This window comes from Pipra filicauda, unplaced genomic scaffold, assembly GCF_003945595.2.
Source record: "Pipra filicauda isolate LSUMZ 115617 unplaced genomic scaffold, ASM394559v2 scaffold485_size447873_pilon, whole genome shotgun sequence".
Taxonomy (NCBI): domain Eukaryota; kingdom Metazoa; phylum Chordata; class Aves; order Passeriformes; family Pipridae; genus Pipra; species Pipra filicauda.
In genome coordinates this window covers 251,496-269,810 of record NW_024104626.1, presented here as the reverse complement: position 1 = coordinate 269,810, position 18,315 = coordinate 251,496, and the positions used below count along the sequence as shown (strand labels likewise).

General features: G+C 43.0%; 1 protein-coding gene across 1 annotated transcript in view; it reads left to right on the top strand.

Moving 5' to 3' along the window:
* Positions 1–9,293: 9,293 nt before the first annotated feature.
* PDIA6 (protein disulfide isomerase family A member 6) overlaps positions 9,294–18,315 on the top strand; it is a 15,233-nt gene continuing 6,211 nt past the window's right edge. The window contains exons 1-8 of the mRNA XM_027713376.2: positions 9,294–9,367; positions 12,216–12,357; positions 13,499–13,556; positions 14,244–14,370; positions 14,855–14,961; positions 16,323–16,456; positions 16,865–16,979; positions 17,936–18,076. Coding sequence (XP_027569177.1) covers positions 9,334–9,367; positions 12,216–12,357; positions 13,499–13,556; positions 14,244–14,370; positions 14,855–14,961; positions 16,323–16,456; positions 16,865–16,979; positions 17,936–18,076 — 858 coding nt within the window. The 5' untranslated portion in view covers positions 9,294–9,333. The remainder of the gene's footprint in view (positions 9,368–12,215; positions 12,358–13,498; positions 13,557–14,243; positions 14,371–14,854; positions 14,962–16,322; positions 16,457–16,864; positions 16,980–17,935; positions 18,077–18,315) is intronic.

The following is an 18,315-nucleotide window of genomic DNA, read 5'->3' as shown; positions in this document are numbered from 1 at the left end:
TTGCACACAAGTTTCAATTTTAATGTTAGCAAACAACGTAACTCATCATGTTAATGCAGAGCTCCAACTAATCTTACTTACATTATCTTCGATCAAAATCTTAAGGACTGTGAGACTCACTCCTGTTCACCCCTGTTTATTCTTCTCCTCCTTCCTTGATCTCCAGCACACATCACCTTTAGGAACAGACTGTTTTGACAGTACCAACAGTACAATGATGAAATATGCTACATATCAAAGGCAAGCAGCACCATCTGCCAACTCTTTCAGAGCACTGCAAGGAGCAGCAGATTTAGACTGAACCAGGCAACTCTGCGGTAGCAGTGGGTAAGAAAAGGAAAGATGATATTCCCCGCACACTCCCCACTTCTTTATAATGTCCTACAGTAAAGATACCTGTTGTGTACCATTGAGTCAGCCCATGACTCAAACTAATCAAGAATTTTTGAAATGCACTGAACTACAACATACTTTTCTGAACATTTCGGTTTGTTGCAATAAAAAGAAAATCATTCAAAGTAATAGGTTAGTTTAATTTAAAGACTTTTGAGGAAATTTTTCTAAGGTCCAAGATGATAAGAGAGACCTGACCACAGGCATTCATATATAATCAATATTCTCTTGTCCTAAATGATCCTCTAATTTCTCTCCCAGAGAATCTCTAAAACAGGGCATGGGGGGTGTCTCCAGACCATCCATTTCTGTTCTTTCCCTCCCTCTCCCTCCATTTGCTCAGACATGTCCCCTTCCAGAAGTGTGAGTATCTGAATGAACATGCCTCCCTGCACAAGAATAGAAGGCTAGAGACTTTCCAAATATTCTTTTATAAAAAACTTTTGGGAAGCAATGCTTTTTCTGGTAGTATACAAGCAGGTTAGTTATGAAATAGCCTCCTCCTCTAAGGAGGAATTGATTCAAGTTGTCATCCATGATTAAAAAACAAAAAAAGGAAAAGAAAAAGGTATAAACAAGATAGTCCTCCCGACCTCTAAATTCCAAAGAATAAGCACGTGCCACAGCTCTTGTCTCCTAGATAGACTCTTTCAGTAGTGGGAATTAGCTTTCTCATGGATGACATGTTTTAATTAGTGACAATAGCAGATTGACTGAGGTGAATAGAAGGTAAGTTACTCTGCAGACTTGAAAATTCTGGCACAGAAAACGTGTGGCACAGTCAGAACTGGAATTCAGCAGGATCCAAACATTAACACAAGGCAAACAGATGTCTTTTCAGACGCTTAATACAGATTTCACATACCTCTAAATGCCACCAGTTGAGTCCAGACAGAGAACTGGCTGGTGTCCAGAGATTAGGTGTTTTGATTACTTGCTTGTCACTCATTTGTCACTCAAATCAAAATTGCCAAACTCACAAGAAAGCTGAACCAATATATGAAAAATAAAAGGGCATCACTCCAGAGAAAGCCTGTATTCCATGTGTTAAACCAACAAGTATAGGCAGAGAAGCAGCACTGAATTAGGACTCCAGCTGGTTCTAGTCATATAGCATACATCAAATTTTTTAAATACTAAATAAAACAGAGGAGTAAAAAATACACATATGCATCTGGGATGACCAGCTTCTGGCTCATCACACAACCAGCCTGGCCAGGCTGGCCAGTGGCAAGACAAAAGGGACCCCTGTAGTTTTCATGGTGGATCTCTGTTGTGTTGCAACCTTGCTCATGCTCAGCATCTCTTTCCATGGGAATTCTGTAAATTGCAATGTTATTAACACACAATTTACTATATTTAAATCTTTTTGTACTGAAAGGACTCAAATGAAACCGGCTGTTGTTCCATTTTAGCACCTTTCCTGGTAAATTCTGTATCTGTCACATCTTGTCTTTGTCACATGCACAGAGCTGCCATACAGACGTGCCTGCACTGTAGCCGTCACCATCTGTACACGCACAAACATGAGCATGTGGCCAATAAGACTAAGAGCAAAATGGAATGCACAGGACAAAGTTACAAGACTCTTTACAAGAGAAAAGCAATTTTTTAATCTGTTCTCCACTGTGAAACATATACATATGTTTTTCTTGATACTCATTACCTTGATAATGAGTAACCTGCACTATTGGTTCTGGGGTTTGGGTTTTGTTTTGTTTTTAGGGGGGATTGTTGGGGTTTTTTTGGGGGGGGTTAGGGTTGGTTTGTTTGGTTTTAGGATTTTTTTTGGTTGGTTGGGGGTATTTTATTTTATTTTGCAAGTTCACCGAGTTTTGCAAATTCTCTGGAACTCAGTATACCTGTGCATGCCCACACAAGTCTATTACAATTTTTTTTTGTCAGAGATCCACCAGCTAAAGCGAATTAGAGATGCTGATTTCATCCCTGGATCTACATGTTTTTTGGCTAGTTGCTCAGCCTAGTGTTGGGTGCTGAGAGACAGAAACATCCCAGAGCTGCAGCTGGGGTGGAACTGGAAAGGGGCTCAAAGCTGGAAACTGGAAAGCTCAAAGCTGCAGAAAGATCTATCCCATGGTGAGTGTTTAGCTGGAGGAAAGGCTTGGATACGTTGACTAAGTCCTGCCAAGGATTACAGTTCAGTTCAGAGCCAAGAGATAAACTCAAAGCTACAGTTGCTAGAGGCTGGAAAGTGTCTTTCCAAGTAAAATTAGGGCTGATGCCAGAAGCCACTTTGGAAGAGTGCCATCAGCCCTGCTCCTGCAGCTCTGGGCTTTCTCTCAACCCAACACTGAGGTAAATGACTGGCATTACTAGAGCTCCTATCAGAGGAATACCTAGTCCCTGACTGAGCAGGTTCTCTGGTCTATGGCTTGGGTTATTGCTAGGGTCAGGATTAGATCTGAGAGCGAGAGCAAGACCACAGCAAGAGCAGGGCTGGAATACAACAGAGAAGGCTGCAAAAAGTATCTTCCCTTGGACATGGTGTAACTGGGAGGAGGTTTGGGAAACCCTGTCCAAGGAACACTCTAGAATTAGGATTAGGTTTAGGGTCAGGTTAAGAGAAGAAGTCAGCACAAAACTACAGCTGTAGGAGGACAGGAAAGTATAAAGCAAACTAAAGGCTAATGCCCTGAATCTTCTCTTAAGGAATATTTAGTCCACAGGAAGCTCTTAGCTTAGGGGTAGTGTGGTTTATTCTCACCAGAACTTTCTAAACCTCTCTAAAATCTTTTGATTTAATAATCAATTTTGATTTAATAATTTTGATTAAAGAGGTTGCATACATTAGCAGCAGTAACAAACGTGGAGGTAATGTCACAAAGGAGGCAAGATGAAACAATGTTGATTAGGTGACAATTTGTTACAACAGCGTCATCTGTAGAGTGCATTACGTTGTAGTGCTATCAGAAGTCTCTGTTGGGTTATAAGCGCACAAAGACACTCACACACACCTACAAATGTTCTGCTGAAATCTCCATCAGCTAAAAGCATCAGAGCTGCCACTGAAAGGAACATACTCTGCTCTGGTCTGTGAAGGGCACGTAATCTTACATAGAGAAATGACACAGTGGCATCTAGTGGATATCACTGCATTAGCAGAAGGTCTGCCCTTCTGGCCTCGTCTCCACCGCAGAGAAAACCCCTGTGGCGTCAGGGGGCAATCCCCAGGCTTGGCCATTCTCAGCAGCTCTTCCAAAAAACAGCTTTCATGGAATTGTCTTTAATTTCTTCACACATCTCTTTCATCTGCTTCCACACATTCTGCAAAAAAAACTTCCTTGATCACCTGGATATTTGTACTACACATATATTTGTCATCTATTTTCATTACCTCAGATATAGATCGTTCCAGTTATTTCTCACCTCGATGCCCTTCTCTAAAACAATTTCAATTTATTGTTGGGATTTTTTTTAGGAAAGCAGTTCCAATTTTTTGTCATGGTGCAAATAAAGGCAGGCTTATATATTTATTTAGCTAATGAGGGGATTGATGTTGCCCATTAGCAAATCAGTCTAAGAAATTACAGAAGAGCAAATCCCTTGGTAGTAACTGCCCTACACAAATTTTTCCAACCCCATCCCCAAAATAATCAAATGCTTAATGAAAGATAGATAAGCATTTGAAAAAATAAAACAACTCTATGAAAGCAGGCCAGAGAATCACCCAGCACTGTACCTTGAAAGAAAACAGTAACAGCAAAAAGCAGATACCTTTCCCCAGCATAGTCTCAGCAGTGTTAGTCCCCACCCTTTTGTGGTTAGAGGACTTTCTAAGACAGGGTGACTTTGTCCAGTCACTTTCTTAATTAATTTAAATTTTTAACCATTTAAAAAATACTGCAGTAAGCAGTTCAATGGTTTAATTACCCACAGGAAAAGTATGAATATGTTTGGTTTTGAGCCAATCACCTATTTTTTTATATTTGTTGCTTCTTAATGACTAACTCTAGTTCTTGCATTACACAGTAAGCAGCTGCTCCCTGTCCACTGTCTCCACACCACTCACAAATTAACTCCTTCACTTTTACTGTAAGTTAAAACAAATCTTCACAAGATGACACAGAACAGCTTCCTACCACCTGTTAGTCTACAATGTATCAGTGTGTTGCTCTGTTAATCTACAATGTATCAGTGTGTTGCTAGTAAGGCAGAAAATTACAATTTTTAATCACTTATTCTTCTTTTGAATCATGCCTCTCCTGGAGTTATGTGGGAGCAGAAACTAGCTCAGCTTTTCAAATCCATATGATATCTTTACTTTTGCTTTATGTTTGCTGCTAGCCAGAAATAACTGAACAAAGATTCCTCCTCTGTTGAAGCCATGGGAAGCTTGCCATGGTTTGTAGTGGGTTCAGGATTATACACAGATGTATTTCTAGGCTCTGATGGCTCAGAAAGCCAGAGGTCTGAGCCAGTCTCCCAGGCAGACTGGCTTACAATTCCCGAGACTGAATCTCATTGACCTTGCTTATCATTCCCATAAGTCTTTGATCTACTTCTTCATACTTAGCAACTTCTCTCAGAATAATACTGTCTGTGGATCTCACTGATGAACTTTATTCCCTGAGTTCCTGATCCTGGTCCCAACAATATATGTTTCCATTCTATTGCGACTTTGTCTGTACTTTCTACAATGTGATGGCCAATATTCAGGCTGTGCTTTGAAAAAGGTGTCTCACTTAGTTTAGACCTGTAACATTTTTTTGAGTCTGAGTTTCCCTTCACTGTCTTTTATCAGTTTTCATAGTGACCTATACATATTCCTGACTGTGCAATATTTGAGCCACATGGAAAAGTCTGTGCCTTAAGAACAAGACAAGGCAGAGCAATCACAGTGGACACACAGCCTGCTGACCAACCAAAAAATACAGCCTCCCATTGTGCAGAAATACTCTAGTGCAGTGTACTGCCATCCTGGACTGACCAAGCTGAAAGGAGAGGAGCAGGACAGGACTGCAGCAGCCTGTTCCATCAGTCAGCACCCCCAGCAACACAGATACTGCTAGAGCTGGCTGGGTGTCCAGGTTCCCCCTTCCAGCCAGACTGGCTTCCACCAACCTGACACAAACTAGTAGAGATCTACATCTATAAAACCTATTAAATACCCTCCTTCACAGTCACACTTGGTATTTTCCCCCTCTTTTTACAGTTTCCCTTGGTGTACATACAGTGCTGTATTTTTCAACTCCCTCAATATCTGCTTTCTCTTAGTCTTTTTCCGCCGCTCTTCTCAAACATCCTTTAAAATCAGCACTTTCAAAAGCTCCACTATAACACAGGCAAAGCCAGCCTGGCATTATGTGATGTGTTTATCAGGGTTTAAGATAAACTCTCCAGTTCTGGAGTAAAAAAGAACCAGTATAGCCCAGAAGAGCAAAAGAAAGAAGGTTTCTATATTCAATGACTTGTTAAAGCAAGACACCAAGAGGGGAAGCTGGGGTAGACTCATGAGCTGTATGTGAGATTTCTGCAGAAATACATATTTGTAACAAGACTTATATAGCTTCAGCCTTCCAGGGAGAACTAGAAGTCACTTGATTGTTTTTAAACTTATTTACATTCCCTCTTATACAATCTGACAGGACTTTTAAGTCAGGTCTGTGGCACTGGCTCTTAGCTTTTCAATGGGCTGATGCTTTGTCTTTCTGGAGTGGAGATGTGGCCATAGAGACACTGCATACACATGCAGTGCTTGTCTAGCAGAGTTACAGTGATTAGCTGTGTCTAGAACTATTAGCTATTAAGCAAAACCTCTTGCATGGTAAAAGCTGACTCATTGGAAAGCCTTGCACAGAAACAGTTTGTCATGCAAAAAAAAAAAAAGCTTTAACCATGTTAGTAATGCTGTGTTCACTGTACAGGGCAGATGGCAGGGATGGGCCTTCTGAGAGTTAGTTAAGACACTGTAGGTGATCTTCACAATTGAAGTTAAGTCTGGGTGCTCAGGGTCATATTTAGCTGAGTTCCAATACCTTCAGGGATGAAGATTTCAAAATCTCTGTGCTCCAGTGCTCAGTCACTCTCAAAATGAAAAATGTTTTCACATTACCTACCCAGAATTTCCCTTGCTGCAATTTTCCTTGGTTGAAACATTTTCCCTGGTTCTTTCTCAGGACAGGCATAGTGGGAATTCAAGCTGCAGGACTGAGATTCTCCTCACCAAGAAGAACAAGTTGTGCTCATGGGAATTCACAGTGAGCTCAAAGGCCCTTATATACAGCAGCTCAACTTGTATGTCATACACTCGGATCAAGCCTATTTTTCTCAAAGAAAGACAGCTATGGTTACTTTATTACAACAGGTTTTTCTCCTTGCCACAGTGGTGAAATAAAACAAGCCAGTCATTGAACTGAAAAATTAAAAGAAGCTTACTGGGCTTCCATAACATTAGGTATATCCATTACACTTGTCTTTTCTTGACAATCCCAAGGCAACTTGCAAAGTAACAGACAGTCTGGCCTGCCATATAACTCTGAACAACCTAGTCAGCCCTGAGATTCATGAACAGACTGTACTTCCATGTTTAGCACAACAGTGAGGCCCAGCTGCAGTAATGTTAATTACCTGGAGGTATTCCTAAAGGATTCTGTGGTCTGGGGTATGGTCTCCTCCCCACTAAGCATCATGTTACTTCCTGAAAATCTTACTAGTTTAGTTGAGATGGTTTATGTAATTTTTTTTCTTTTAACACAGAATGTTCTGATATATCTGTCAGAAGATGCTAAGCATTTTATTTAGCTGCTGAAAATGCTGTTTCTGTGCTGCCAAGCCTTGTTAGATACTTCATGCTAGAAGGTTTAAGAGATTGTCAAGAAAAGACAAGTGTAATGGATATAGCTAATGTATCTTTCCATTATTCCCTCTTGTATGTAGCCATGAGTCACGTGAGATTATTTGCCAGTAATATCACAGAATTTCATGCTGCTGTTGAGACTCCATCACTGTCTTCAGTGAGATAGTACAGCCCCATGCAAACTCATTACAACCCTTCATGCATTTTGTCTGAAGGTAGCTCATTTATCACAGAGCCTGTATCATTTCCCTGTTTCCATTGTTATTTATCACTATACTAATATTTGTCTTGGTTCAGGTTTTATCAACACTATCTTATGTGTATTTCCAGAACACAAATAAAAATGCTGAATTGCTCCTGATGTAGAACCGTTTCCTGTAGAAACTCACTAGGAATTTAACAAGTCACTAAAGATCTGTCTTTAAAGGTTCTTATTCTGCAATAACTGCTTTAACACATGCTTCCTGATGCTACAGAAACGTTAGATGCAGCCATCCAACTTACTGTTCACACTCGTGAAAAAGAAAACACACTGTCCATATGCAGCTCTTTCTATTAGCCATTCTCCCTCTCCAAATTATCAATTTTCTCTGCTAATTTACACACCATTAAACTATTCTTTAATGATTTCTGTTTTGAGAATTTTATCCAGAGCTAATGTCATGCTAATTGCTCAACAGTGCCCTGACCTGTCATGTTTACTTTTTTCATCGTACCAGTGGAACGTAGGAGACAGTTTAGAGAAATACTAATTGATGGTCTGCAAAGCAGCTCCTATTTGCTGTAGGAGTCAGTAAAATAAGAGACATGTTTTATCTTAAGGTCTAGGAAGTGCCACAAACCTGAACCCGCCTGCTCAGGCTTCTCATTTACTGATGGAAATGCCAAGATGTCAGTATTTTGTAAGCATTCTGATTAAAATTTTTATTCCATGAGCCCCTGTTCCTCAACCTCTGAAACAACTTGAGGATGAATATGGCTCCCTGTTCTCACTGCTGTATTAACAATTCCATGCTCTGAAAAAGCAGGACTTGAATGGTACTGAAAAGTGTTGTTCGTGAGCATGAACCAATGGGGGTGTGAATGGGGGTAAAATTTTTGACCACTACAGATCCAACCGCTGAAAAATTCTAGTTCAATGATACATGAAGTCCAGCTACTACTGCTACACTAAAAAATTCACAGCTCACCTAATCGTGTACTCCTAGCTCTGCAAAAGCCTGTCTGGATCTTTGCCCACCAACCTCTAGTGCCCACCTTCAGTGTGCAACCATTGCAGGTGAGAGGGGTGGATGTACTACCAGCTTTTCGAGGCAGCTATTTTCAGAGCTTTTGAACTGAGATGCTGGTTTTTCATACACAATAGCCATATACATGCTGTGCTGATGGACCCAAACTTTCCAAGCCTCTGTCGGATGCAAACAGGTTACTTAGGGTTTCACGGCGCTTATATCAGGATGCATCAGCCGTTCCCTCCCCCGTTTGCATTTCCTCGGTCTGCAGCAGACCCAGCTGAGCTAATTTTTACTTTTACAGGTGAGCTTGCAACTGGAATTTTTTTTTTTTCAAATCTAGATGCCTGCCTTGATTTTCGCAGTGAGACCATTTAGACCGCCCTTGAGGCTTATGTTTGCACTCAGAGGCAGTAGCAAAGCTCGGGTACCGAACAGGACAAATCCCTGGCCTGCCTTCTTTCTCCCTGAAGGCCTGTGCGGGCTTCGGCCCAGGCCCGGTCACCCCTCAGCGCTGAGGCGTAGGGGCTGGGGCGCTCTGGCCAGGGAGAGACTCTAGGAAACTGCTACAAGCACACCGAGACTTTTTTCCTCAGGGCACCAACGCTCCCCCCTCACACCTCAGGCAGTCCCCCACACTCTGCAGCTCCCAAGACCCCGGCTTAGCTCCAACCCCGCCCAGCCCTGACCCCACCGCCCTCCTCCTCCGCCCCTCAGAGCCTCTCGCGGCCCCCGCGTGCCGCAGCGGCTGACGCGGACGCCCTCCATTGGCTGCGGCGCTGCGCGAGCGGCGGCGTGGCCAATGGGCGGCGGACACGGCGGGGCGCGTGGCGGAGGTGGGGCGGGCGCGCGGGCCTCGGCGGCGGCGGCAGCTGAGAGTGCGGGGCAGCCATGGGGGCGCGCGGCGCGGGCCGGCTGTGGTGGGGTAAGAGCCGTGAGGGGCCGGGGGACGGCCTGAGGGGGCGGCGGGACACGGAGAAGCACGGCGGGATGTGGCTTCTTTCTCCCCAGCTTTGCGGCCTCCGTCGCGGTGGGGGGAGCGGGGCCCGGGGCCGTGCGGGTCACGGGCGGAACGGGGAGCCTCCTGAAAGAAGCTTGTAGCCAAGGGGGGTCGACCTGTTCTCCCAGGCAACGAGCGGCAGGACAAGAGGACGCAGTTTTAAGCTGTGCCAGGGGAGGTTTAGATTGGCAATTAGGAAGAAATTCTTCACAGAAGGGCTGATTAGATGTTGGAACGGGCTGCCCAGTGAGGTGGGGGAGTCACCGTCCCTGGAGATGCTTAAGGAAAGACTGGACGTGGCACTCAGTGCCATGGTCTAATTGACATGGTGGCCTCTAAGCCGAGGGGGTGGGGGTTGCTCGGTGCGTTTTCGGAGCGCAGACTGGGAGATACTAAACATCCTAAAGGCCTAAAGATCCCAGCAACAAAAAAATATAAATAAAACGGTGGTTATTTCTCATCCTAATAGATAAAAAACCTGCTTTGATTTGAGTAAGCGGCGGTGTTGTTCCTGCCTGCCTGGCTGCCCTGCCCTGGGGTCCGGTGCTGAAAGGGGCAGCGAGAGAGCGGTGACCGAAGGCAAACGGAGGTGCCTGTGAGGATCTGGTGTTCCCCTTCCCCTCCTCCTGCTGCCGCATCTTGTGTGCCGGGGGAATCGGTAAACGATTCCCACTCGGGCCCCTCGATGGAAACGCGGAAGGTGCCGGGAGCGCTGCCCAAGGCTGTGTCTCGCCGGGCGCACGTGTACAGGGATTTGTGAGCTCCACGCCGAGCGCTGCTGGAGGAGGAGGTAGTTGAAGGAGGAAGTTCACAGAATAATCACCGTCATCCCGTGACAAAAGCTTTTTTTCACGGATCTTTACAGCTGGAACTTTGATGTTCAGTGAAGACGAGTAATAGCAGTATGGAGCTGCCTTAGTTGGTTTAATAACGCTCATGTCTGTGTGATTTGCCAGTATTAGAAAACAACATTTGAAATCAGATTATCTGTTTCTTTTTGCCTTAATAACAAGGACAGACTTGAATTTTTCTGGCTTAGATGCTTGTAGGAAAATGATCTTTTTGTTTGCTAAAGATGAATCAAACCTTGAACTAGTGGCATAACTTTCCTTTTTATAGTGAAACATTCATGAGTCATAGTTTAAAAAAAATACAGCGATACGTGACTAGGTGCATTTCACCATGTGCTTTCTTTTGTGAGTTCTCTTTAGCAACTGTTTTCGCATAAGCTAGAACTTCTCTGTTTGAAGGGACAGTAACGGCTGAGCGATTCAGTCTTCTGACTGTATTGTGTCAGGGATTACCTAAAAGGTGATACCAAAATACACTGATTTCAGTTTAATGATCTCATTCCATCTAGAGAAGGTTTTTGCTCTCGAGAGTGACTGTAACATTCAGGGAGCTTGTTTTCTTACTCTGTCCCAGCAGCAGCTGCTACTGTAGGTCACCGTACCATGCTGTGACAGCCACTGATCGCCTTGGAAGTCAGTTGATCAGTGCTGATGAAGTGCTGTTTGTGTATGGGCATACTGAAGGAACAGAGCCAATCTACATGTAAATCTAGTGCTGGAAACCAATAATGATCACCCCAAAAGAAAAGGGTTGGGTCCTTGTGCTAGAAGAAACCATAAGGAAAGGATAGTGGTGCAGTGGGTTGTAGTGTGGCAATTCAGTCCTGATCTCTGCTTGAGTAACCTGGAAGATGTTTTTGTCAGCTTCTCTCAGCTGCAGAATAGAGGTGATGGAACTGGCTCTTCTTGAGTGGGACTAATAAACTGTGGGTGATGCTGTGCAGTCTGTGTACCATGTGCTGTAGAGTTTCTGCATCACTGAGCAGTGTCTTCCTCTCACATTCAGTCTTAAGAGATAATATGTAGCTTCCCATACAAGTTATTAACCAGTTGCAGCAAAGCTATTTTTTGTCTGGTTCTAACTTGGGTGTCTGGGCTCTTACTCCCCCCAGTCTTTAGTGGACTAAGAGAAGTCTTTTGCTGGGTGGATTTTGTTGCAGAGAAGCTTGTCATTCCTCATCAAATCATCTCTCAATCTCTCTGACTTGGTAAAAGGAAGGATTACAAGGTTTTATATACAAGGTCTCAAGCAATAATAAGTTCCAAAAATGATCAGAAGTACAAAGTCATAAGAGAAAGCAATTTCCATGTATCTTTTCATGTTATATTTTAGTATTCTCAGAGTGCTTGAGTTGTTAACCAGAGAGATTCACCTGTCATACAACAGAGAGAAATCCATGGTAGACTAAGGTCCTCATGAGCAAGAATGAAGGAACTCATTACGCTACCAGTCCATCAAGTGCTGGTCCTAAAATCAGTGTAACTGTGCCAAGCCCAGTTAGGACAGTCCTGCATTATGTGATCCTGTAAAAAAAGTGCTTGACTGCCTGCTGTGCAAGAGGTGTGAACAATTGGCTTAGGAATTTTTATGTGGGAAACCCTGCGGAAGTTCTGGTGGTCTGGTACCAGTAGGAGGTAGGGTAGGAGCTCTGACGAAAGGTGCTCTGGAGAGCCATAGCAGGAGTGGCCTAACTCCAGCTAGATTTAGGCACAGAGCTTATATTACATGGTCCTGTGGAATCATGTTTGAAGTGAGGAGAGAAAGCATATATCTTGGCTTAGCTTCCTTTTTTTATGTGGTCAGACTGGAATCCCTTCCCACCCCTGCTGATTTGCAGGGCCTGGGGAGATGATTTAGCCATGGCAACAGGAGAATCATAAATGTTGAACAGGAATGCTGATTGCTTTGCTTTTTGTTGTAGGCACCGTGAGCTGCACTTTGTTCCTGGCAGTTAATGGTTTGTATTCGGCCAGTGATGATGTGATAGAGCTCACACCAACTAACTTCAACAAGGAGGTCATTCAGAGTGAGAGCCTGTGGCTAGTGGAGTTCTACGCCCCATGGTAAGAATTACAGCTGTGTACTTGCTTGCTCTTACACAGGAGCAGCATAGGAATTTTCTGCTGATCAGCCCAAGGTTTCTTTCACTTGTTGGCAACACAGTTGCCATTTTGATGGCTTTATGACTAGCAAAATAGCTGTACTTGGGATTCTTGTTTTAAATATCCTCATGAGGGAAGAAGGCAGGAATTTGTTTCAAGTTGGCAAACAGGGTCTGATAACAAAACCTTATACACTTTACTACTTCAGTTTTTCTGATGAAATTAGTATTAAAAATGACTGATTACAGTGCAATAGCTAAGTGAAAAGGCCCCTCACTTGCATGGTTCTGAATGTAATTCTAATGTGAAAGCACAAATCTGAATTCACACTTAGAATTTACACTTTCCATTGAAAACTACTGGCTTTGTGCATCTTAATTTAGCATCTCTCTTAGTCTCCTGTCCTGCTCATGTCCAGAGCATGGAGTCTCTTCCATTTAAATTCTGGTGATATATATTCCATCTTTGTACAAATCCTCTGTGATATTGCCATCCCAAAGCTCCACATTCTGGAGAAAGTGGCCTTTCATTGCAACAGCCTGACTGTGTCTGGACGGAGAGGTTTAGGGGAAGGCTTGCTGTGCCTCTTCTAGTGTTGCAGTTTATGGGCAATGAGAAGCTTTATTGAACAGTAGCAATGAAGTGTAGAACAGGAAATTGGCAGTTCCTCTCCTTGCAGACTTGTGATGATGTGATTATATGCTGTTGGTTTTCTCCCTCAGACACCTCCAGGAATTGTGCCACAAACTCTTGCTAGTTAAGAAGTTACTTCTAGAATAATTTTTTTAGGCCTTATCACAGGTCCATTTTAGCTTGCCACAAGCAGACTAGTGTGCAAATCTGTATTTTCATGCTCACGTTTGCCTCTGTTTTGGGAAAGAAAGGTAGCTATTGAGATATTTGCATATACGTGTGTGTGCACGCACTTATATAGTGTGGAGGTTTTTGAAGCCTAAGTGATGATGTGATGTTGTGACATAGCCTCTTCTCCTCTTTATGAGTAAATCTTCATTTTCCCACAGTTTGCAGTGAGTGACTGTGAAATAGTTGTCAGATCTGAATGACAATTACTGTTTTTTGTTTGGTTGGTTTTTTCTAAAAGGTGTGGTCATTGTCAAAGACTAACCCCTGAGTGGAAGAAAGCAGCAACAGCTTTAAAAGTAAGTTTAGCCTTTCAAATGTGCTTATGGCAGTGGATTTAAGAGAGTTTGGCTGTTTGCCGTCTGGCTTGGGAACATGGAGGTGGGGTTTGGTCCTTAAAACCGTTATCACTCTAACCATACTTGTCCAGCCAGAGAAGTAGTCATTCAGGCACTTAAAAAGTCAGGATTTTTGTTTAGTTGGTTTGGGGTTTTTCCTTATAAAAGAAGACATTAAATTGTGGAGGAAGCAAGTCAGTTGTTTCTGTGTGAATTCCCATTACTGTTTTCCAGAACTGAAAACAGCTTTGTAAGCTGTTGGGAATGAGTATTTCTCTAATTACCAAGAACTTGGTCATTTAGTGATTTGCTGAATTCTTGCCTTTGTAAAATATATATTCCCCTTCTAAAAAAAAAACCCAAAGAGACAAATCTCCAAACAAAAAAACTCCAACTAAATAAAAACCAAAACAATTTAAAATTTAGTTAGTCAGGCTGAATTAAAAAATGGACATATATTACATGTTCTGTAATTTAATACTTTTGGGGGAAGTACTTCTCCTCTGGTGACCGTTCTCTTACAGTCCTATTAACTGTCCCTCCCTCTTCACCTCCTCCCCCTCTTCTGTGCCCCCAGCAGAGTGTGAAATGTGTTAAATCAGTTTAGAAGTCTTCTCTTAGGTGTTGTTTCTTGTTTTGTTTCTGCAGGGTGTAGTGAAAGTGGGTGCAGTAGATGCAGATAAACATCAGTCCTTGGGTGGACAGTATGGAGTCAGAGGGTTTCCAACTATCAAGATATTTGGAGCCAACAAACATAAAGCAGAGGACTATCAGGGTAAATGTGATGCTGTAATACATGTTACATGCCTAAAAGCTTCCCTGAATACAGCAATTATGGTAGCTGTTAATGATGTCTTGTGTGGCATTTCCTCCTTGTCTAGTGCTTATAGTAACTCAGAGACAGATGGGTGGGACTGGTTTAACCAAACTGTGTATGTCTTAGCATGGACTAACAGTCTCACCTGCAGTTCGTAGTTTTTGGAGGTTGATAGACAGTTCCAAAGAATTATTCCTTTCTTCCTATTTATTTGGAGCTTGCCACAGTCACCCCTCATCAGATAAGCTGGGTTGCTAAAAAGTGAAGTCAGTCCTGCTTCTTGTGCTGAAGTCAGATGTCCCACCACTAGGACTGTATCACTCACAGCCCAGTCCTGCTTTTCCTGAAAAGTCATTAGGGTGAGGGAGTACTGTTTGTAACTAAGTTAGAAGCTGACCTTAAACTGGCCTTTTGGTGGTTTAATCACTTTGCTGCTTTGCAGGTGGCAGGACAAGTGATGCTATTGTTGAAGCTGCTCTAAGTGCTCTTCGGTCCCTGGTGAAAGAACGTCTTAGTGGCAGAAGTGGAGGATACAGCTCTGGGAAACAGGTATTTCAGGGAATGTGTGTTTGTTTTTCAACTGGAGACTGTCCTGTACAGGAGGTCAGAGCTTGTGCCCCTGATTCCACCACAGAATAGTTGAAGTTGAAAGGGACTTTTGCAGGTTTTCTACTCCCTGCCCAGTGCCGGGTCAGCTAAGCAGATTGCTCAGGGTTGTGTCTCATCAAGTTGTGAGTATCTCCTAGATCTGACACTCCATGCAGACTGCAGTCTCTGGGCAACCTGTTCCAGTGTTTGATCACCCTCACAGTAGAAATCTTTCTCTTGTATTTAAGTTAATAGAATCATGGAATGTTATTTCTTCTATTTCAACTTATACCCTTTTGTCTCTTGCTTTTGCAGAGAAGAGTCTGTCGTTTTCTTTACTTTCCTTCACCCTCTCATCACATACCCTTAATCAGCTTTGGCTGAACTTGCTCCAGTGCGTGCATTCCTCTTCTACTGAGGAGCCCAGAACTGGCCCCAGCACTCCACGTGTTTCACACTGTGCTGAGCAAAGGGAAAGATTGCCTCCTCAGACCTACTGGCAACTCTCTGCCTAGTGCAGCTCGGAGGCTCTTGGCCACCTTTATCATAGGAGTGCAGTTCTGGCTTGTATTCATCTTGTCCACCAGGACCTTGAGGTTTCTCTTGCTACTCTTCAGCTAGTCAGTCCCCAACATGTACTGGTGTATGGGGCTGTTATTCCCCAGGTGCATCTCCTTTTGAACTTTGAGGTCCCTGTTAGCCCCATTATCCAAGTGGTTCAGGTATCATTTGCCTAGTCCTAGTCTAAACTGGATGGATAGGTTTTTTTAATATGGTAGTGTTTTTCTGAAGTTAGCTTGCTGGATTTCCTCCCTGAAGGTAAATTGAAAAGCTTCTGGCTCCTACTGCTGTCTCTAAATCATGGTGCAAGTACACTGTGGCATCCTCAGGTTGGCCAGGTAGAAGAGCTGGGTGGAATGTACCCTGTAGTGTATATTGCACTCCCACATGTTTGTTTTGCCTGGAAACCAGGACACAGTTCCAGATGGAGGTAGCGGTTGGAGAGCACTTTGTTCTTGGACAGATCAGAGCATGAAGAACTGGGAAAGTGCTCCCACATCTTCTCAGTAGTCAGTTTGACCTGATTTCTCTTTTTCTTTTTTTTTCAAGAGAAGGTTTACTTGCTGTTTCTTGAAAGTGCTGTGGGAGTAGGCTGTGTGTATTGACACTTTTAAAATGGGAAAGTTGTATGACCTAACACTGCCCGTTGTTTATCTTACTCAAATAAAGACCATTTGGTACAACACGACACACAGGAGGTGGCTTATGTGGGAAACCAGCTTTGGTTACCTCTTACAGGAGGGTCTGTTTGTTTCTTACAGAGCCGGGAGAGTGGAGGTGGAGACAAGAAGGATGTGATTGAGCTGACTGATGACACCTTCGATAAGAACGTCATCAATAGTGACGATGTGTGGATGGTGGAGTTTTATGCCCCGTGGTGTGGGCACTGCAAAAAGTAAATGAGGCTTTTCTTTGACAGTTCAGTTCCCATTAGTGCTTGGTTTTGTTTGATACCCTTAGTCCCCCTAAAAGAGACCTTTCGTCTCTGGTACACCAGAAGTGGGGTTTTCTGTAAGGTGTTTTAATAAAAATGTGTGGGCTTTTGCTCGGGGCCCCTTGGTGCTGCTTTGGCTGCACTCTTCCTTAGCAGTAAAATTCTCCGTTATCAGTAGAAATAAGATCCAGGAGTTATACTACGCTTTTATTTCCTTAATGCAGGACCTTAGTCTCCTTTGGAATAACTCTCTTGTCATTCTCTGCAGAGACTTTATTTCCTTGAGTGGAATGCACTATGTAATGTTGAAGTGTGGTATACTTTTGCTAACTCTCAAAGAGCTTAGAGCACTTTTACTGTGTTTTTCAGCCTGGAGCCAGAATGGGCAGCTGCTGCCACTGAGGTGAAGGAACAAACAAAAGGAAAAGTAAAGCTGGCTGCAGTAGATGCAACAGTCAATCAGATGCTGGCGGGGCGATATGGGGTGAGTGTGCTCTGCAGTGGTTACAATTTTCTTTCCCTCTCTATTAAGTCAGATTTCTTTTCAATGCTTACTGAACTGTTCCTTAATCTGGTACTACTTAAAAGTTTTGTGCTAAAAATAAGTGGTGCATACAATTTTTTTCCACAAATAATTAATTCCTGAATGTCAGTAACAATAAAAATAAATGGGGAGAGAGGAAAAGAATAAATTTCGATGTTGCTGATGAAAAAGGTCATCTATTTCCGTAAGATCTTGTATGCCTTTATCATCTAAAGTGAGAGGTCTCTCTTTTCAGACTGTTTGTATGCTGGCTGGGCATCTCCAGAACCCACACATGTACCCATACACCTTGGAACCAGTTAGCAGGGATCACTCCGACAGTATTGGCTGCACAGATCAGATGTGTTGCTCACGCAAAATAAACTGATACTCTTTAATTTTTAGTACAGTCCACAGAGCTTACAGTGTGCTGCTTAGTTTCCCTGTAAGTGCACATGGCTGACAAAGAGGAACATTGAGCGAGTTTTACTGGAAGTGTAGCAGAGGGACTTTAACGTCCACTTGTTGCCATGTAGTCACAGTGCTGTCCCCGCACAGACAAATTGGGACACCGATGTCTAATAAATATGAAGAGTAAAGATAGTCCTCATGATACTTAAACCTGTCGATCTTGGTGCATCTAAATTGAGATTAAACCATTGCTGGTTCATCAGCCAAACACTGAAGCAGTGTTTCAATGTATGTTAACCTTGTTTTGAATTGTTGCACAGGTAGAAAGCTACAAAAGTCTTCAAGTTAAGTCAAGAACATGCTGTGAGACTTGATACATGTAAATCTTAAATCTCTTCCCTTGCTCTTAATCTAGAACACATTGGACAAGCAGATAATTTCTACCATATTCAATTCCACCATCAATTCGTGTTTATTTGAGCTGATGGCTTAAACTTGTCTTGCAGATTCGTGGATTTCCCACCATTAAAATCTTCCAAAAAGGTGAAGATCCTGTTGATTATGATGGTGGGAGAACTAGATCTGATATCATCGCTCGTGCTCTGGATCTGTTTTCTGATAATGCACCACCACCTGAGCTCCTGGAGGTACCTCTGCATTATTTTCTCAAATTGCTTTTCCATCATATTCTTGGCAACAATTTTAAGAGGACTGTACTAACTGTAAATAAAACTGCCTAAGTGTGGTGCTTGTGCACTGTTTTGCCCCAGAAAGTAAAGGGTGACAAGACTTAAATAACAGAAAGCTAACTGTTTATTTCTACTATGAATTTGTTGCTGACTGGAAGATGATCAGAACTGATGCAGTGAAGGCACGGACAGGATGG